Source organism: Aotus nancymaae, unplaced genomic scaffold (genome assembly GCF_030222135.1).
Source record: "Aotus nancymaae isolate 86718 unplaced genomic scaffold, 86718_ANA_hifiasm-v0.15.2.pri h1tg000260l, whole genome shotgun sequence".
Classification (NCBI taxonomy): Eukaryota; Metazoa; Chordata; class Mammalia; order Primates; family Aotidae; genus Aotus; species Aotus nancymaae.
In genome coordinates, this window is record NW_026988675.1 from 113,941 (window position 1) to 135,032 (window position 21,092).

The following is a 21,092-nucleotide window of genomic DNA, read 5'->3' on the forward strand; positions in this document are numbered from 1 at the left end:
GTTTTTACAGAGTTGCTCTGTGGTTGTCACACCCAGCAAACTTCACGACGGTTCCCGGGTGTAGTCCTCACGTTGCCGTTGGTGCGTGTGAGTCAGGGTTCAGGCCAGGCCCACACGGGCCTTCGCGTGTTGGTATCTGAGCTCCTGTTCGTCCACAGCAGTCTCCCGTGGCCTCTTTTCTCCTCCCTGAAGGGCTTCACGTTCCGGATCTGACCGGTTGCTCCCTCTGTTCTCTGAGTTTTTGTGAACTGGCCATGCACTGAGGCTTTATCCCGTTGTGTTTCTTTGGCGAGAATGCTTTTCTGGTGGTCGCTGGCTCGTTCCTCCAGTGCATGACGTCTGGATGCCTCTGCCCCCTGCCGCCCCCTGCCACCATCCCCATGTCTGTTGCAGTCAGTGTCCAGCTCTGTCTCACTGGGGTTTGGTCACCGGCCCTTTGAATTGAGACCAGCGTATGTATCTGGGAGTCCAGGTCCGGGGTGACATTTGAGGTAGGGCCTTCCCAGCCTTGTGCAGAGTTTCCATCACCTCAGGTATACTTAGAAATGGGGTCATTTCCAGGCATCACCATGACTGAGGTGCACTGCTCTGACTGGGCGAGGGCAGCTGGATGTTCTGTGTGTGGGTGCTTGAGCCTCTGGGGGATTGTCCAGTCCTACAGGTGTCCTGAGAGGGACACTGTCCTGCCTGGTGGCCCATGAAGAAAGGTGGGGTTCCCTGACCCATGTCTGCCTGCAGGGCTCAGCCTTCTCTGAGGCCCTTGTCAGCCATGAGGGGTGCACAGGGCTCAGAGCCTGAGGTTGAGTGTTGGCTGGATGGGAGCCCTCGCATCCAGCCCTCGGGCCTGTCGGCTCCTGGAGGCCGTAGGTGGGAGTGGGGGAGGCTGCTGCTGCTGTAACGCCCGTCTTTTGTGTGTAGGGTACCAACGGCTCACAGATCTGGGACACTGCCTTCGCCATCCAAGCTCTGCTAGAGGTTCGTGGCTCATTCTCTTTTCTCAGCCTCAGCTGACCTTCCTTCCTGTGCACGTGAGCCCTCGCGTCCACCTGAGGGCAGCACTGCTGGCCACACACTTGTGGCTCCTTGAAGTTTCCAGTGACCTGGGCTCTGGCCTCTGGTTGAGATGGTGGTGCTGTGGACGGGGCGGCCTTGCCCAGCAGCCCTGGGTGTTGGGCTGGGTCAGAGGCTTTGGGAGGGCAGGAGCTGGAGGCCGTGTGCGCAGGGGAGCCTGGTGAAGGCTGTTTCTCAGCATGGGCAGGAGGGGGACTCCAGCCTCTTGGAACTGGAACTGCTCATTATGGGCATTCTCCAGCCAATACTGCAGAGAAACAACAGTGGATTTTTATGCTGGTGGGAATGAGGTTGGTGGGATTCTGAAGGTGTTTCTGGAGTGCCCTGAGGGCTGGGCCATTCAAAGGACCTGCCCACGCCGGGGTGCTGGAGATCCTCTGGGCATAGACGCTCGCTGGGCGGGTGGGGTGCTGGCACCCATAGATGGTCTCTTCTGCTCCCTTCCGTCTTGTCATATCTCATGGACCTTTGATTTTTTGTCTTTAAAGGTAAGTGCAGCAAGAAACCCTGGCACTCTCTGGAGATATCTGCCAGTTTCATTCTGGTTCCCAGTCGGGGCAGGATGTGGCCAGGACCATCGGGGACCCACTCAGCCATGGTGGCCGTGCAAGGACGGCTCAGCCTCTCTGTCCTGCTGTCTCTTCCAGGCGGGTGGACACCACAGGCCCGAGTTTTCGTCCTGCCTGCAGAAGGCACATGAGTTCCTGCGGCTCTCGCAGGTGAGGCCTGTGCCTGGGGCCCTGAGGGGGCTGAAGAGGGGGATCAGGGCTGGGATCTCCTACAGGCAGAAGTGCCCGCCTCACCTCCACCCTGCCCCGTTCCCTGCGCTGGTTTCTCAGGTTGCCTCTCCCCACCCCTGTTCCATCCACCCGTCCTTGGGCTGACCTCACCCGGAGCAGCTCCGTGAGGCCTGCGGGGTGCTGGGGTGCTGGGGGTGCTGGCAGTTCTGCGTCCTGCTCCCGTTGGAGCCATGGTGTGCAGGAGCCAGGCACAGATAGGGGCCATTTACCCTGAGCTGCGCAGCCTAGACTCCACCTCTGGGTCTCTGAAGCACCTTCTGCCCACGGAGGTGATGCCAGCCTGTGGACGTTCCCTCCTGAGACTGTTTGCAGCGAAAACCCCTGTCCATCCTGCTGGACAGCTGCCCACAGATGGTGCCCCAGCCCCCAGTTTGACCTCAGTGTCTCACACACGCCTACACCCCAGTCTGCAGCCACAGTCATCCCATACATGCGCCCTAACCTCCCATGTCTCCCACTGTCCCTGCCACGGCCTCAGCCAGTGTCCTTCTGCCTGGAACAGCTGCCCCTCTCCCCCCCAGCCCGTCTCACCATGTCCCTTCAGATGTCATCAGGACGTTGCTTCTGCAGGCCCTCTGGGTGTTCCTGGCCTCCGTGTGGCCAAGGCTGGCACCCGTCTGGGGCTCAGGCAGGGGAGGGGCGTTGTCCTGCTGTGGCTGACCCTACAGCGGACTGCTCCTGCCTCCTGCCTCCTACCCAGGACTTGCTCTGGTTGATGGAGACTTGGGGAGGTTGACTGAACCCTACTACAGTCCAGGCCTCTTCCCTTCTCATTGAGGCAGGAGAGACGGCCCAGGAGCTGAGGTCCACGAAGCTGGGGTTGTTCAGGAGGCAGCGGGAGCCCCTGGCAGAGCACACCACAGAGGCCTGGGCCACCTCCTTGCCTCTCGGCCAGTGGGGAGATCACAGGGGAGGCACGTGCCTCCCGTCTGGGCTAGTTTCAGCCCTTGCTGGCCAGTCACGTTTCCCAGCAGCAGTGGGTGCTGAGCTCTCGGTTTGGGCCCTTGGTGCCTCACAGCACCAGTGGGGGCTGTGGCCGGCACGTCCTGCCTCTCCAGTCCTGCCCCGTCTGTCTCAGTGATGTCCCCGGTGCTGACATGTTCTCTGCTTCCACATTCGCCCTCCATGCTGCCCAGGTCCCAGATAACCCTCCCGACTACCAGAAGTACTACCGCCAGATGAGCAAGGTATGCGGGAGCCGGCCCCATCCCTGCCCCGTCCCTGCCCCGTCCCTGCCCCATCCCGCGGGGAGGCTGCCCTCAGCAGGTTGGTCCTTCCCTTTGAAGGCGGGACTCTTCCCTTGGCGTCTTTGGGTGTGCCTGGCATAGGGGCCCATGCCTCATGTTGCTGAGCTGCCTGGCACATGGGGGCACCATTTGCTTGCACATGTGGCCGTGCCTTAGAGCGGTTCAGGTGGTCATGGCACATATGGGCTTCAGGACGCCCTGTAGCCAGGGCGTCCGGGGAAGGCAGAGGGAAGAGACCTCAGCCGGGGTGGGCTGTGACCACAGGTGCGTTCTGTTCTGTGAAATTAGGCATGAGCACAGCAGCTGCTGCGTGTTTACAGTGGGGGTGGGGGGCACCTGTGCCCTGTCCTGTCCCGTTGTGAGATCTGAAGGTGTTGAGGGTGTGAGCTGCCGCTCTGAGGGTCTCTGTGCTGGAAGCTGGAGTTCCATCTAGATGTGCCCAGCTTGGGTCCCTGGCCGCACCCACACCTTTGGTGGATAGGCCCCCGTCCTGACTGGGTGCTCTGTGGTGGGGAGTGATGTGTGTGGCTGTGGGGTGGCTCCGAGGACTGGGGTGTGGACACCCTCAGCCTAGGGTCACGGGTCGTGTTCTGCAGGGCGGCTTCTCCTTCAGCACGCTGGACTGTGGCTGGATTGTTGCTGACTGCACGGCTGAGGCCTTGAAGGCCATGCTGCTCCTGCAGGAGAAGTGTCCCTATGTAACCGAGCACATCCCCCGAGAGCGGCTCTGCGATGCGGTGGCCGTGGTAAGGCTGTGGTCCTAGCAGCCCTGTCCACAGCTCATGTCTGCAGATGAGCTGCGTGCTCACCTCCACCCCCACGAGCCCCACCCCCCCACAATCCGGCCGGGCTGTAGGAGCTTGTCCTTGGACGGCGTTTGCATGTGGAGAACTGTGAGCTCTGGCTGGACCCCTAGGGCTTGCTGTGCTGTTTGCACAGGGCCCTGCACAGCAGGGCTGGTGTCCAGCTCGGCACGATGCTTGCGGGAGCCGGTGTGGCCCCCGGGTTTCTCTCTGGTGCTTCCCACTGGGTGTCTGAAGGAGGAGTTTCCATTGGTTTTGGTGCCACATTCTTTCAGCACATCTGGCTGTTGCGTGTGTTTCTGGCAGCAGCACACACTTGGTTTCTAAGTCATGGGCACGTGTAGGGGCGTGTTCCCAGGTGGCTGCGCGTGGAGGCCCTGACGGCTGAGGTTGCAGCTGCTGCTCGGGGCACCCGAGGGCTTGGTTAACATGGAAATCGGCTTCTTGCCCCCGTTCCTGCCCCACTGGTTGTCAGCCCTAGTGTTGCCTCTAGAAAGCTCCACTGTGGCCTGGGCGTCTGCGTGTGCTCATCGTGTGGGTGAGTTCTCGGGTGCTCTGTGATTTCAGCTGCTGAACATGAGGAATCCCGACGGAGGGTTCTCCACCTACGAGACCAAGCGTGGGGGGCGCTTGCTGGAGCTGCTGAACCCCTCGGAGGTCTTTGGTGAGTGGTCGGCCAGCACCGTGGTACACAAACCCTGGAGCCAGCTTTTCCCCCTTGCCCGAGGCTGCAAGGGCCCAGGTTCACCAGCAGATCTGTCTGGAGTCCTCCCTCAGCCCAGGCTGTTCTGTGTTCCTCCATCCCTGGGGGTGTCCGGATCCCTGTGTTGTGGATAGGAGGGCATCAGGTCAGGCCTAGGGGATGGGATGGTGGAGGGTTCCAGTGAGGTGCACAGCCTGGGCTGGCTCCTGCTCAGTCCACAGGGCTTATGTTCTGTGGAGGCTGCTGTGTGTTGCGAGCCCACTTCGTGGATCCCAGAGCGCCTGCAGGGAGGTGTCTGTGGGGACTGAGGGGACCCACGTCATGGGCTGGTAGGCTGCTGTGTGTGCATGGCTGCCACTGTACTGGTCTGGGGGCAGGATCTCACCCCTGGTCCACCTTTGGGCACCTCACATGCCCCCTTCCTGGTCCCCTACCCATCACACATAGCTTTTTGGGCTGGGATTGCAGCTTTCTGCTGCATTCCCCTCATCTTTGCTCTCTCGTAGTACAGGTGTGTGTCCTGGGCCGGCCAGTGTTTGCTCTGGAGGTTGGTCGGGGAGGCAGCATCCAGGCACGGGTTCTGCACACAGCGACACTCTTGCTTGTCGTGATTTGGCCTGAGTTGTAGGCCCTGGGCAGCCAGGGTGAGACTCAGCACCTTGGTTCTTCCTTCCCTTCCCCAGGGGACATCATGATTGACTACACGTATGTGGAGTGCACCTCGGCCGTGATGCAGGCACTTAAGCATTTCCACAAGCATTTCCCAGACCACAGGGCAGCCGAGATCAGGTACGCAGGGCCTCGGCCCGGGATGCTCTCACTCAGTGTGGGGGCTGCCAAGTTGGGGGCCAAGGCCCAGACGCAGCATTCTGTAGCACAGCCCTGGCGGCCCATCTCAGAAACAAAACTCACGTAGACGTGGGAGCCTGCAGAGGTTATTGAATGCAGTTATATGCCCTAAAGCCTACAAAGTATCTACTGGGGCTCAGAATAGCATAATTACAACACAAAACTGGATTTTCTCCCTATCTTTTAATAAGGTTAAAAAGACATTTCATCCGCGGCTCCACCTGTGTTCCAGTAGCAGTTTTTAAGGGTGGCAAATATTCAGGAAAGTGCACAGGTTGATCTTCTGAAGCAAACAGGTCCCGGTGCCAACGTCGAACATGGCGATGCCACCAGAGCCCTCAGGCGTCCCCATGAGGGGGCCGCCCGCACGCCTGCCAGGCTGTGGGTTTCTGTTGCTCGCTCTGAACCTTGTCTAGGTGGAACCCTGAGGTGTGGACTTCGTGTTGCCTTCTCATCTGCTCGAGGTTAGCCAGGTGGCTGGGGTAGCAGCAGCGTCCTCTCCCTCGGGCCTCTGGTTGAATGCAGGTGCCTTGCTGTCTAGCTGCCTGTCCTCAGCACCGGGGAGGATTTCAGTCTGGGTTTTTACGAAGCGTCTCCTGTGAACACTCTTGGCTCCTGGGTACTTACTTCTCACGGTCATGTACCTCGGAGTGTCGTTGCTATGTCACAGGGTACGTTAAAGGGCATGTGGTTTTTGCGGGTTCGTTATCCTACTATGATTACAGTTTTTACTTTTGTTAAACCTGGTGTAGACTCACCTTGGTCATGATGCACTCTTTATATAGTGCTAGATTCAATTTGAGGAATATTTTGTTAGGAGTTCAACAGCTCTGGTTACTAGAGACAATGGTCTATAATTTTCTTTCTTTTTTTTAAAGATGGGGTTTCACCATGTTGGCCACCAGGATGGTCTCAATCTCTTGACCTTGTGATCCGCCCACCTCGGCCTCCCAAAGTGCTGAGATTACAGGCTTGAGCCACAGCGCCCGGCCTATAATTTTCTTTACATAAAATTATATGAAATTTTCTTTACATAATGTCTTTGTGAGGTTCTCCTGTTAAGATGATACTGAACTCAGAAAAGCAGTTGGAAAATGTTTTTTAAAATACTCTTTGGAAGAATTTATGTAATGTTTGTAATATTTTTGCCTTAAATATTTGGGAAAAATTACTGGAAATGTCAGTTGGGCCTGGAGTTTTCTTTGAGGAAAGGTTTTAAATTAGAAGCTCAATTTCTTTTTTTTTTTTTTTGAGATGGGGTCTTGCTCTGTCACCCAGGCTGGAGTGCAGTGTAATTTCTTTAATAGTTTATAGGACTGAGTAGATGTTCCATTTTTGTGTCGGTCTGGGAGTCTTCCTTTTTCCACTCAGTTTTATACTGATGGGCGCAGAGTGTTCCGTGTCCTCTTAGATGGCTCTGAGCTCAACGCTGACATCCTCTTCTTTCTTCTGAGATCTTATGCCGATCTTTTGAAAAACAAAAACAAAAACCGTCTTAGTCTTTGATTCTGTTTTTTAGGAGAGTTTATTTTTTGTTTCATCAATTTCTTTTCTTTGTTCTTTTCTTTTCTTTTTTATATTTTTTGAGGTGGAGTCTTGCTGTGTCACTCAGGCTGGAGTGCAGTGGTGTGATCTCAGTTCATTGCAACCTCTGCCTCCTGGGTTCAAGTGATTCTCCTGCCTCAGCCCCCCAAGTAGCTGGGAATACAGGTGCTCGCCACAATGCCCAGCTAAATTTTTGGTATTTTTAGTAGAGACAGGGTTTCACCATGTTGGTCAAGCTGGTCTCAAATTCCTGACCTCAGGTGATTCACCTTCCTTGGCCTCCCAAAGTGCTGGGATTACAGGTGTGAGGCACCACACCTGGCCTTTGCTATTTTCTTTCTCCTTTATTTTTCTAACTTGAATGCTTAGATATTTGATTTCAGGTTTGTATTGAAATATGCACTTGAGGCTATAAACGAGTTTTGATATATCGTTCAATTAAAACTGTTGTTTGGTGCTGGCTGCGGCAGCACAAATACTGAAAGTGTTTTCTGTTTCTACTGTTCTTCTCTGACCCTGAGTTACGTGGGAGTGTGCTGCTTCATTTAACATCTGAGGATATTCTGGTTGTGTTTTTGTTGGAAGCCGTGGGTGGAGCAGGGGTTTTCTTGTGCTTCGCAGGTGCAAGCACTGTGTTCATTGTCTTCCATGGCCTGGCACGGCCTTTGGCCACGTGCTGCCCGGCGGTGTGGAGTGGGGTTGGCCTGGCACGGCCCTTGGCCACGTGCTGCCCGGCGGTGTGGAGTGGGGTTGGCCTGGCACGGCCCTTGGCCACGTGCTGCCCGGCGGTGTGGAGTGGGGTTGGCCTGGCACGGCCCTTGGCCACGTGCTGCCCGGCGGTGTGGAGTGGGATTGGCCTGGCACCGCCCTTGGCCACGTGCTGCCCGGCGGTGTGCAGTGGGGTTGGCCTGGCACGGCCCTTGGCCACGTGCTGCCCGGCGGTGTGGAGTGGGGTTGGCCTGGCACGGCCCTTGGCCACGTGCTGCCCGGCGGTGTGGAGTGGGGTTGGCCTGGCACAGCCCTTGGCCACGTGCTGCCCGGCGGTGTGAAGTGGGCGTGCGTTGTCCTCAGCCACACTCACAGAATTGGCCTTTTAAAAAATATATCACCTTTTAAAAATCACTGTAATAAAAGTAAAGCAGGTGCTTTACAAACAAGACTTGCAAAATACAGAAAAATGCAAAGAAGAGGCTAAGTTGCCCCCTCCTCGCCCCTGAGTAAGAATCTGCCGTTGCTGTTGGTCTGCACATTTCCATGGTGGTCTGCCGCCCCTCTTCAGGCCTGGCCCACTCTGTGCCTGGGTGGGGTTTCTAAAAGCCCCACCATTGAGCGTGCTCCTCCAGCACAGGCGTCGTGTCATTTCACTCGGTAGCCTCTGGGCTGTTTTTCCGTTTTCATTGTTGTTTTTAGCTTTTTCCCCAGTTTAACCTTAACCGGTATTTTCTTGGTAAATATGTATTCATGACCATTATTATTCCCTAGAGCTGTATGGCTTGGGGTCTGCCTGCCTGGGTGGGCTCCCAACCCTCCCTCTTCCTGGCTGACCTGGCCTGGTCACTTCTCTGCTCATCTCTTTCCCTGCCTGCATGGGCAAGAGTACAGCCTGGCAGAGTGGAGGGACTGTGAGAGGTGCCAGGGAAGCGCATGTCAGCTGTTGTCACTGTGTAGAAACGGATCCTGGATGTGGCACACGGGGGGCCGTGGTGACTTCATCATGGGTTTCCTCTGCATTTCTTTGGTGACTTCCAAGTTAGAACATTTTTTTTATAATTTATTTTTTTAGACAGAGTCTTATTCTGTTATCCAGGCTGGAGTACAGTGGTGAAATCATGGCTCACCACAGCCTCAAGCTCCTGGGCTCAAGCAATCCTCCCACCTCAGCCTCCTGAGTAGCTGGGAATAAAGGTGCATACTGTTACGCCTGGCTAATTTTGAAAATGTTCTGTAGAGATGGGGTCTAGCTCTGCTGCTCAGGCTGGTCTTGAACTCCTGGGCTCAAGTAATCATCCTCCCACCTCAGCCTCCCCAAATGCTGGGATTACATGGTAAGCCACCACCCCCAGCCATTTTTAAAATTTTCACTAGGATGGTTTTTCTTTCATTTTTAAGCACAATAAAGTATTTGTGTATTATGTTACAGATATTTTCTCCTCAATTTCTTTGTTCTTTTTATCACTTTAGGGTGTTTGAACGTAAGTGTTAAACTTTTATTTATTTATCTTTATTTTTATTTTTGAGATGAAGTCCTGCTCTGTCGCCCAGGCTGGAGTGTAGTGGCGCGATCTTGGCTCACTGCAACCTCCGCCTCCCGGGTTCAAGGGATTCTCCTGCCTCAGCCTCCTGAGTAGCTGTGAATAAAGGTGTGTTCCACCACGCCCAGCTAATTTTTTTTTATTTTTGTATTTTTAGTAGAGATGGAGTTTTACCATGTTGGCCAGGATGGTCTCGATCTCTTGGCCTCGTGATCCACCTGCCTTGGCCTCCCAGAGTGCTGGGATTACAGGCGTGAGCCACCGCACCCAGCCAAGTTTTTAACTTTTAAATGGTTAAATATATTAGTCTGATTTTTATATTAAGATTTTAAATTTACCTAGAGAATTTTTGAGATGCAGTATGGGGTTGCCAGTTACTTTAACACTATTTATATGGAATATTCTGTTTTACTACGCAGACTTAAATTCTCCCCTAAATTTACAAATTTATAGAAAAGTTGCAAAATCAGTAAAAAGTGCTCCTGTTACCTCTTACTAGGATTCCTCTCCTCTGAGGCTTCACTGCCTTCCCTCCCTCGCGCTCCAGAGATGCTCTTTCTTGAACCATTGGAGAAGTTGCAGAGAGGATGTACTGTGTTTCTAACTGCTTGAGTATTTCTTTTGTGCAAGTGTAGGTCAGAATGTTAATGTTGATGCAGTACTAATTTGCAGGCCTTGTTCAAATTGGCCTAATTGTTCCAATAATGTCCTTTGTGGCAAAATTTTTCCTCAAGCTTTAATCCGATATTTAAGGTTGCATTTGTTTATTTTTTTTATTTTTATTTTTATTTTTTTGAGACAGAGTTCCATTCTGTCACCAGGTGCCAGGCTGCAGTGCAGTGGCATGACCTCGGCTCACTTAATTATTTTTCTTTTTCTTTTTTCCTTATCCTTCTTTTTTTTTTTTTTTTTTTTGCAAAAAACAAAACAAAACAAAACAAAAAACTGCTAAAAATATTTTTCATTATCTCAGAAGCTCTTATTGCATTTTTTTTTTTTACTTTTGTGGCTTTTCTTTGTGGGGGATATCTCCAATATAATGTAAAATAATCAGTTAATTTTTGTGTTCTGGATTCAGTCATCTTTACTACCATGTTCAATTACTTCTAAGTCATATTTTTTTTTCTCTACATTTTAGCATCTCTGAAACTAGAATGCATTTTTCGATTAAGGATGTATCACAGTTTAATTGGCAACATTTCTTTAGTGGTAGAAAAATTAACAAAGTCCTAGATTTTATAAAATGTGGCATTTTATTTTTATTTTATTTTATTTTTTTAAAGAAAAAGGAAGAAAGAGAGAAAGAAAAAAAAAAGAATGAAGAAGAGGGAGAGAGAATGGGAATATTGCTCTATTGCCCAGGCTAGAATGCAGTCTAAAAATGGGAATTGAAAACCTCTTTTATGCCAATAAGTGTGCTTAACAATGGAGACAGGAAGGAGTAAGGGAAGAAAATAACAAACAAGCAGCCAACCAATATTTCATTTAAACCTATTAAATGCTATGCAATTATTGAGGAGTGATTTACTTGCAATTATGTAGTCACTTTTGGAATAGGTGTGATATGGTACTGATAAGAATGTGTGTTTTGTGTATTTGAAGTGGAGAGTTCTGTAATGTTTATTAAGTTTACTTGTTCCTGGTCTGAGGTCAAGTCCTGGATATCCTTGTTAATTTTCTGTCTCGTTGATCAGTCTAATATTGACAATGTGATGTTACAGTCTCCCACTATTATTGTGTGGGAGGCTAAGTCTCTTTATAAGTCATTAAGAACTTGTCTTATGTATCTGGGTGCTCCTGTATTGGGTGCGTGTATATTTAGGATCGTTAGCTCTTCTTGTTGCATTGATCCTTTTACCATTATGTAATGTCCTTCTTTGCCTCTTTTGATCTTTGTTGCTTTAAGATCTATTTTATCAGAGGTGAGAATTGCAACTCCTGCTTTTTATTTATTTATTTATGTTTGCTCTCCGTTTGGTGAGTAAATCTTCCTCTGTCCCTTTGAGTCTTTGTGTGTCGTTGCATGTGAGATGGGTCTGGATACAGCGTACCGATGGGTTTTGGCTTTTTATCCAGTTAATAATATATATGAGTTTAATACTGCCATTTGATGCTAGCTGGATATATTTTTGGAAAGGCTGATACTGGTTGTTCGTTTATATGTGTAGTGCTTCTTTCAGAAGCTTCTGCAAAGCAGGCCTGGTGATGGTAAAATCTCTAAGTACTTGCTTGTTTGCAAAAGATTTTATTTTTCCTTCACTTGTGAAGCTCAGTTTGGCTGGATATGAAATTCTGGGTTGAAAGTTGTTTTCTTTAAGGATGTTGAATATTGGCCCCCACTCTTTTCTGGCTTGTAGGGTTTCTGCTGAGAGATCTGCTCTAAGTCTGATAGGTTTCCCTTTGTGGGTAACCTGACCTTTCTCTCTGGCTGCCCTTAGTGTTTTCTCCTTCATTTCAACCCTAATAAATCTGGCGATTATGTGCCTTGGGGTTGGTCTTCTTGAGGAATATCTTTGTGGTGTTCTCTGTATTACCTGGAGTTGAATATTGTCCTGTCTTACTAGATTGGGAAAGTTTTCCTGAATAATCTCCTGAAGAGTATTTTCCAACTTGGATTCATTCTCTATGTCACATTCAGGTACACCTATCAAACGTAGATTAGGTCTTTTCACATAGTCCCGTATTTCTTGGAGCCTTTGCTCATTCTTTTTTATCCTTTTTTCTCTAATCTTGACTTCTCGTTTTATTTCATTAAGTTGGTCTTCGAACTCTGATATCCTTTCTTCTGCTTGATCAATTTGACTGTTAAAACTTGTGCATTCTTTGCGAAGTTCTCGTGTTGTGTTTTTCAGCTCCATTAATTCACTTATATTCCTCTCCAAATTGTCTATTCTCGTTAGCATTTCGTCAAACCTTTTTTCAAAGTTCTTAGTTTCTTTGCATTGGATTAGAACAAGTTCTTTTAATTCACAGAAGTTTCTTATCATCCACCTTCTGAAGCCTACTTCTGTTAATGGAACGCACTCGTTCTCCATCAGGGCTTGTTCTGTTGCTGATGAGGAACTGTGATCCCCTGTAGAGGGAGAGGCATTCTGATTTTGGGTATTCTCAGCCTTTTTACGCTGGTTTCTTCCCATCAGTGTAAATTTATCCACCTGTCGTCTTTGTGATTTCCGACTTTCAAATTAGGTTTCTGAGTGGACATCCAACTTGTTGATTCCCAGCGCCGAAATCTGAGCAATCCACTGCGCCGGCCAAAACAGCGGTGTTAAGATTGATGGTGCTTTTCTGCCCGGGAATCGGCCAAAAGGGGACCCAGTCCCGCTCACTCTGCACCAAGAACTGCCGCGCTGAGGCGCCAGCAAAACCGCCGCACCGGCCACAAGAGTCGCGCTGGCGACCCGTGGGGCTCCTCCGCTGGGAATCTCCTGGTCCGTGAGCAACAAAAATTCGTCTGAAAGTGTGGCGTCCTCTCGTTCTCTGCACCTTCACCAGGAGCCCCCATCCCAAGCCGCTGGTGGTCGGCCATCGTGGATCCCCTCCTTCCTTATCCTGCTTACTGTGCACATGGGTTGCATTTAGTTATAACACTGACACTCTTTTAACCTGGAATAATTCCTTAGTCTTTCCTTGTGTTTCATGACTATGTCATTTTTGAATTGTTCAGCAAGTTATTTTGTAGAATATTCTCAGTGTTTTTTTTCTTTTTTTTTCTGGTGTCTCATGATTAGATTTGGATTATGAAGTTGTACATTTTTGTCAGGAATATTGCAGAAGAAGTGGGGCCTTCTCCTGCATCTTACTAGGAAGCACACATCCACTCTGGCCCCTTGATGGGGTGGTGGCCACTGTACTTAGTTTCTCCACTGTGAAGTTGCTGTTTTTTTATTGGGAGACAGTTTTAGGCTACGTAAATGTCCTATTTCTCATCAGACTTACACCCGTTACTGTTAGCATTTGATGATGTTTCTTGCCTGAATCAATTATTTGCGTAATGCTTGCAAAATTGTCATTCCCCATATGTGTTGGTTGGTGTTCTTCCAAAAGCTTTTCCTTCGCCTCTGTTTATTTACTTATTTATTATCACTGTGGACTCATAGATTCCTATGCAATTGATTTTGATACTGATCTCATAGCTAGACAATTTGCTAAACTTTAAAAAAAAATTATGGCCGGGCGCGGTGGCTCACGCCTGTAATCCCAGCACTTTGGGAGGCCGAGGCGGGTGGATCACAAGGTCAAGAGATCGAGACCATCCTGGTCAACATGGTGAAACCCCGTCTCTACTAAAAATACAAAAAATTAGCTGGGCACGGTGGCGCGTGCCTGTAATCCCAGCTACTCAGGAGGCTGAGGCAGGAGAATTGCCTGAACCCAGGAGGCGGAGGTTGTGGTGAGCCGAGATCGCGCCATTGCACTCCAGCCTGGGTAACAAGAGCGAAACTCCGTCTCAAAAAAAAAAACCCCTTAGTAGCAAACACTGATATTTTTACTGTCTCCATGGTTTTGCCTTTCAGACTGGCCTCTTTCACTTAATAATAAGCATTTAAGGTTCCTCCGTGTCTTTCTATGGCTCGATAGCACATTTCTTTTTAGTGCCGAATAATGTTCCATCGTCTGCGTGTGCCACAGTTTATCCATTCACCTGCTGAGGTGAGTGCCTTACTTGCTTCCAAGTTTTGGCAACTATGAATAAAGTTGCCATCCATGTTAGCGTACGTGGAAGTTTTCAGCTCATTTGGGTAAATGCCAAGGAGCGTGATTGCTGGATCCCATGGTAAGAGCGTGTTCTGTAAGAAGCTACCAAGCTGTATTCTAAAGTGGCTGTGCCGTCTGCATTTCTGCCAGCAACGATGAGCCTTCCTGTTCCACATCCTCACCAGCACTGGGTGTTGTGTTTTGGGTTTAGCTGTTCTGAGAGGTGCGCAGTGCTATCTCCTCGTTCAGTTTGCAGTTCCCAAGTGACGCTCTGTTAAAATCTTCTCATACAGTATTTGCCACCGGTGTATCTTTTTCAGTGAAGTGTCTGTTAAAGTCTTTGGTTCATTTTTAAGTTGGGTTTTCTTATTGTTGAGTTTTAGTTCTTTGTATATTTTGGCTGCCAGCCCTTTATCAGCTATGTCTTTCGCAGATGTTTTCTGCCAGTCTGTGTCTTGTTTCTTCATTCTATTAATAGTATCTTTTGCAGAGCCAGTTTTTATTTTAATGGAGTCCCGCTTGTCAGTGTTCTGTTTCACGTATCATGTTTTTGGTGTTGTATCTGAAAAGCTGCTGCCAAGCCCAGGTGCCTGGAGTGTTTGCCACGTTACATTCTAGGAGCTGTCAAGCTGTGCGCTTTACATCTGGCTCCATGGTTCCTTTTGAGTTCGCCGTTGGGAAGGGCTTATGGCTCGTGTCTAGATTTGGTTGCATGTGGATGTCCAGTTGTTTTGGCACCATCTGTCCAGAAGACTTTTTTTGCGCCATTTTGTTGCCTTCGCTCCTTTGTAAAAAATCAGTTGACTGCATTTACGTGGGTCTATTTCTGAGCTCTCTGTTCTGTTCCACTGGTCTATTTGTTCTTTTCGCCGGTACCACCCTGTCTGGGTTCCTGTAGCTCTGTAGAAGGCCTTGAACTCAGTGTCAGTGTTCTCTTTCAACACTGCATTGGCTATTCTGGGTTTTTTTCCCTCTCCATATACATTTTAGAATCAGTCTGTTGATATTTACAAAATGCTGGGACTTTAGTTGGGAATCCATCGAATCTAGAGCTCAAGTTGGGAAGATCTTTTATTTCTTTCATCAGAATTGTGTAGATGTCATCATATATAGATCTTGTACATATTTTGTTGTTTATACCTAAGGATTTCAATTTTTTGGAGCTAATGTAAATGGCATTGTGTTCTTCTTTTTTTTTTTTTGATATGGAGTTTCGCTCTTGTTACACAGATTGGAGTGCAATGGCGCGATCTTGGCTCACCGCAACCTCCGCCTCCTGGGTTCAGGCAATTCTCCTGCCTCAGCCTCCTGAGTAGCTGGGATTACAGGCATGCGCCACCGTGCCCAGCTAATTTTTTGTATTTTTAGTAGAGATGGGGTTTCACCATGTTGACCAGGATGATCTCGATCTCTTGACCTCGTGATCCACCCGCCTCGGCCTCCCAAAGTGCTAAAATCTAATTGTTCATTGCTTGAAGGAAAGCAATCAGCTCTTCTTTTTTTTTTAAGAGATGGAGTCTTACTCTGTTGCCCCGGCTGGAGTGCAGTGGTGCCATCATAGCTCACTGTAGCCTCAAACTCCTAGGCTCAAGGAATCCTCCTGTCTCAGCCTCCTGAGTAGCTAAGACCACAAGCATGCACCATGCTCAGCTAATTTTTAAATTTTTTATAGAGATGGGGTCTTGCTCTGTTTCCCAGGCTGGTCTCACACTGCCCTGTCTGCTTTGAGATGATTATATATTTGTGTCATTTGTTAATTTGTAGAGGATTATTATGGATTTTTCTAATGTTAAGACGCCTTTGTATTTCTGAGATAGACCTTCGTATTGGTTTGTATTTAAGACAGTATTCAGTTTCTCAGTTTTAATTTAGAGTTTTGCATCTGTGTTCATGAGTGAAATAGCCTGAAAATTTCACTTTTCCATATCTTATTTCTCTGGGTTCCTGGAACGAACTAGAGTGTTCCTCCTCCTTCTATTCTCTGGAAGAGTTTGTGTGAGATTAGAATGAGTGTGCCTGATAACTTAGTCGCATTCACTTATAAAATTCCTAGGCCTAGAGTTTTTTTTCTGGGAAAAGTTTAGATTTTGACTCATTCTTTTAATAGTTTTAGGACTGTTTAGAGTCTCTGTTTCTTGATTGAGGCAGTTTTGATAAGTTAATTTTTCTAATTTGTACATTTTGTCTGAGTTTTCAAATGTAATACATAAAATGTTCTTATTTCTCGCCATATCTGTGTAGTCCTGTCGCTTCTTTTATTGCTTTTATGAATTTGTACGTTGACTCTGTTTCACCTATTGCTGGGTGACAATGTTAGTACAAACCTAGTGGCTTAGAAGAACACACATTTATTACTTCACCGTTTCTGTCAGTCAGAAGTCCAGGCGCAGCCTCGCAGGTCCTCGGCCTCAGGGTCCCGCCGGAGCTTCCAGTGAGGAAGGCTCTGCCTCTGAGCACTCGGGGTCCTCGGCAGGATCCCCTTCCTCAGCTGGAAGCTGCTGACTGCCTTTTGCTGCAGGGGCCTCTCTAGATGGCATCTCACAAAAGCCAGAAGGGAGAGTTGGTAGAGGGAGTTGGCGAGCATGATGGGAGCTGCAGTCACATGGACCTTAGTCCCAGGACCGACACCCATCAGTCCTGCTTGACCTGCTGGTTAAAGATGAGTCTCACGTCCCGCAGGCTGACACCAGAGTAGACACTTCACTCCAGCCTTTTGGAGAACCGGTTGTCTTTGGAAATACCAGTTAGATTTAGGATGGGTCTTCTTTGTCTTCTAAATGTGTTGTTTTCTCTCTAATTGATTTTTTCCTGCTCTTACTAGTTCCTTTTGTTTGCTTTGCTCAAGCCTGGGCCGCTGGGTCTCAGTGATACTGCTCCTGTTTGCAGCCGTGTCTGCGGGGCTCCCCCCGGGGCCTTGCTTTCCTCGCCATCCCTTTTTCAGACTCTGCCAGTCTGCTTCCCGCTCTGGTGTCCTGTACTTGCTTCGTTTAAAAACCCTCATAGGTCTGTGTAAACTGTTTATTTTTATGTGGTTTTTAAGGGAGACCATGCTCATCGTTTTGAGACCCTGAAATGGGTGGAATTGGGATAGGCAAACTGCCGTTTTGCCGGATTGTTCATTGGGCCAATCTCCTGTGTTCCAGGGAGACCCTCGAGCGGGGCTTAGAGTTCTGTCGGCGGCAGCAGAGGGCCGACGGCTCCTGGGAAGGGTGAGTGAGCCCCGCCCATGAGTGCAGACACGCGTGGGATCCGGAGGTTTCTGCTGTCACGCGCTGCCTTCATAAATGTTGGGTGGTATGCTGGTGCTGAACCAGACGTTTCTGGAAGTGCGCTGCCAGGCCATGACCTCTGGGGGACCTTGTTCCTTTTTGGCATGCCTGGCCCCCGCCTTGGTGAAATTGCTTGGCATGTTGCTGGGTGCAGCCAGGCTGTGTTGGACGTGCACTGTCGCCTGAGTGTGGCTGTTCCCCTCCACCCTCACTGCTCGTTCTCGGGTGTCTGGCTGGTGGGCCCAGCAGATGGAGCTGCTGTCTTCCGTGGCCCTGACGCCTGAGGCACTGGAGTTGGTGGGCTGGCTGGGCACGTGTGAATGTCGCAGAATGCCTGTGGTTTCACACACCGGCTGTGAACGCGGGTTGAAGGGCTGAGGCTCTCCTCGTCTCCCTCCAGGTCCTGGGGGGTGTGCTTCACCTATGGCACCTGGTTTGGCCTGGAGGCCTTCGCCTGCATGGGGCAGAGCTACCGAGATGGGTGAGTGAGTGAGTGCCTGTCCTCTGGTGGGCGGGGGTCTCAGCCCAATCCCCCGACGGGAGTGTTGTTGGCTTTGATGTTTGATTATAGGGGTGGTTTTTTCTTTTTCTTTTTCTTTTTTTTTTTTCGAGACAGAGTCTCGCTCTGTCAACACGGCTGACATGCAGTGGCATGATCCAGGCTCACTGTAGTCTCGAACTCCTGGGCTCAAGCGATCCTCCCAAATAGCTGGGACCACAGGTGCACGCCACCACACCTGACTCGTTTTTTTTCTTTCTTTTTTTTTGTTGTACACCTGATTTTTTAAAACTTTTATGCAGACACGGTGTCTTGCTGTGTTGCTCACACTGGTCTGGGCTCAAGCAATCTTCCTACCTCAGCCTCCCAAAGTGCTGGGTTACAGGCATCAACCACTGCGCCTGGCCTGTTTTTAATATTTTTAAACAGTGAGATAAGATTGGTTTCTCAGACAAGGTCCCAGGTTGAAATGAGGATGCTTCCCTGGTCCCACGGCTCTCCAGAGCTTCCTGACGGAGCCCCTCCAGGCACACAGATACCTCCCAACCCTGAGTAGGAGGATTAGGGTCCAGGCGCCCCCAGACCGGGTTAGAAGGCAAGAGGCCTCCGGTCCCAGCCCTGTCTCCAGCTGCCCTGCTCTTTCTCGTGTGGGTGTTTGGGGGTGGGGAGCACTGTGCTTGCCTGGATGCAGCTTATAAGGCACTGCTCCCAAGCACTGCAGACCTCACTCAGTCTGACACGTCTGTGAGGCCATCTGCAGTACTCGCATGTCCCTTTGTCACCCCAACGACTCTGGGAGCCAGGAGTATCTGTTCCCAGTTCACATCTGTGGAACTCAAGCTCAGGGGTTTCAGTAGTGGTCCATGGCCCTCACATAGGGCAGCCCTATAGCATATAGGCTCCTCCCCACACCCTAAGGCAGCCTGCCAGGGTGAGAAGCTAGGGGTCCTTCCCTGGGGCCTTCCCTGGTGTGATGGTGTCTACTGTCTCTGGTCTCTACAGGACTGCCTGTGCAGAGGTCTCCCGGGCCTGTGACTTCTTGCTGTCCCGGCAAATGGCAGACGGAGGCTGGGGGGAGGACTTTGAGTCCTGCGAGCAGCGGCGTTACGTGCAGAGCGCCCAGTCCCAGATCCACAACACCTGCTGGGCCCTGATGGGGCTGATGGCCGTTCGGTGGGGATGACAAGCCCCATCCCTGAGCCCTGGGTTTGGGTAGAGGAGGGACACTCAGCTGTGAGCAAGTGGCCTGGGCTGAGTGAATGTAGAGGGGAGTAGGGGAGACCTGTGGGCCAGGGGCGATTCAGCTGCCACTCAGGGAACAGAGACGTCTACCAAGAGCCACGTGCCAGGTTCCTGGGGCAAGGAGATGGGTTGCTCTGACCACATGGGGCCCTGCAGAGAGGCTCACCTCTTAGAAGTGAACCACCCACCATTAGCAGTGTTGGTAGCAGAGCATCAGCATCAGGGACCCCTGGAAATGGTGAGGTGGGCTGTGATGAGGACACTGCTTCCTGGTGTGGTAGTGATGGCGGCCGTGGCAGCTGCTGTCTGTGGCCCTCCTGTGTCCACAGCTGGTGCCAAGCCACGTGTGCCTGGTACATACATGCACAGCTGCACGCAGGTGTTCATGTGCACACACTGATGTGCACACACAGACATACGTACATGGAGACAGATGCACACAGTACGTATGCACACACGTACACGTGCACAGGCACCTGTGTACACACACAGATGCACCCACAGCGTCCCATCTGTGCCACACACAGAGATACGTACATGGAGACAGATGCACACACACACAGTATGTATGCGCACAGGCACCTGTGTACACACACACACACCCACAGCGTCCCATCTGTGCCGCACACAGAGATACGTACATACATGGAGACAGATACACACACACACAGGTCTATGCACACACGTACGCGTGCACAGGCACCTGTGTACACACCCACCCACAGCATCCCATCTGTGCCGCACATAGATATACGTACATACATGGAGACAGATACACACACACACAGTTCTATGCACACACGTACGCGTGCACAGGCACCTGTCTACACACACACACACCCACAGCGTCCCATCTGTGCCGCACATAGACATACGTACATACATGGAGACAGATACACACACACACAGGTCTATGCACACACGTACGCGTGCACAGGCACCTGTGTACCCACACACACACCCACAGCATCCCATCTGTGCCGCACATAGACATACGTACATACATGGAGACAGATGCACACACACACAGGTCTATGCACACACGTACGTGTGCACAGGCACCTGTGTACACACACACAGATGCACCCACAGCATCTCATCTGTGCTGCCCTATTAGGTTGTGGCCATCTGGGGAATCTTCCTAAAAGCTAGAGCAGGTCTGTTTGAGCAGGAGCAGCAGGGTCTGGGGGACCCCTGAGGGCAGCACAGTCAGGGACCCACAGTTAAGCTGGGCCCGCTGAGCCCTGGGTCCTGCTTGGTATCTCGTCCTGGCCAGCAAGCAAGTGTGAGCTCCTGTGGCTTCTGGTCTCCAGAGGCCCATGAGGACCAGTGGGCCGGGTGGGAATAGTCTTGGGCTCCTCTTTGGGGGGAACAGAAGAGCGTCTTGTGCTGGAGCCACTCAGGGCAGGCCTCAGGAGGCCTGTGTCCCCAGCCTGTCGTCACCGTGGCTCCGCTTCTCAGGGAGCCTAGGACAGGTGCGGCAGGAGCCCGAGGTGCTGACTGCGCCTGGTGGGGCCTGTGGGTGTCTGTTTGGGTGCATCCGTTCTCACTGCAGCATTCCAGGGCTTGTCCTTAGACTCGGCCGCGTGAGGGTGAGGATGATGCTCGGGGGCGTGTTTCAGCTTCCTCTTCCGCCAGGCATCCTGACGTCAAGGCCCAGGAGAGAGGAGTCCGGTGTCTGCTTGAGAAATAGCTCCCCAACGGCGACTGGCCCCAGGTATGCTACCAGGGGCCTGAGCGCATAAGGCCCAGCACCAGCCTCCATCGTGCGCGGCTGTTTCCACGTCCGCTTGTTCTGTGTCTTCTTTGGGGTACTTCGGACGTTTGAGGGGCGTCAACTCTGCCAGCGAATGCCAGAGTTGGTGGCAGGTCTGTGGTAGGTTGTTGGGTCCTAACGTCCAGGTCTTGCTGTTTTTGCAAGTGATGCTTTGGCTGGGGGAGGAGCTGGATGGGAGAAGCCAGTGGGTGGGAAGCCCTTTCATTCCAGGACAGACCCTCCAGCTCCAGACGACCTGGTGGCCCCTCACTGAGCCGGAAGGGCAGGAGGCGGCCTTTTTTTATCCCTGTAGTGTGGGTGTCATGAGATCCTGTAAGGCCAACTACCCTCCCCTGGG

The 21,092-nt window shown here is 50.8% G+C and overlaps 1 protein-coding gene and 1 pseudogene across 1 annotated transcript in view; both read left to right on the forward strand.

Annotated features, from left to right (window-relative positions):
• Positions 1–21,092, forward strand: part of LOC135273092 (lanosterol synthase-like) — a 36,533-nt gene that overhangs the window by 13,290 nt on the left and 2,151 nt on the right. The window contains exons 10-19 of the mRNA XM_064372014.1: positions 919–975; positions 1,719–1,790; positions 3,008–3,058; positions 3,715–3,864; positions 4,489–4,585; positions 5,308–5,413; positions 17,112–17,177; positions 17,638–17,718; positions 18,739–18,909; positions 20,617–20,695. Coding sequence (XP_064228084.1) covers positions 919–975; positions 1,719–1,790; positions 3,008–3,058; positions 3,715–3,864; positions 4,489–4,585; positions 5,308–5,413; positions 17,112–17,177; positions 17,638–17,718; positions 18,739–18,909; positions 20,617–20,671 — 906 coding nt within the window. The 3' untranslated portion in view covers positions 20,672–20,695. The remainder of the gene's footprint in view (positions 1–918; positions 976–1,718; positions 1,791–3,007; positions 3,059–3,714; positions 3,865–4,488; positions 4,586–5,307; positions 5,414–17,111; positions 17,178–17,637; positions 17,719–18,738; positions 18,910–20,616; positions 20,696–21,092) is intronic.
• Positions 19,121–20,095, forward strand: LOC135273077 (uncharacterized; annotated as a pseudogene).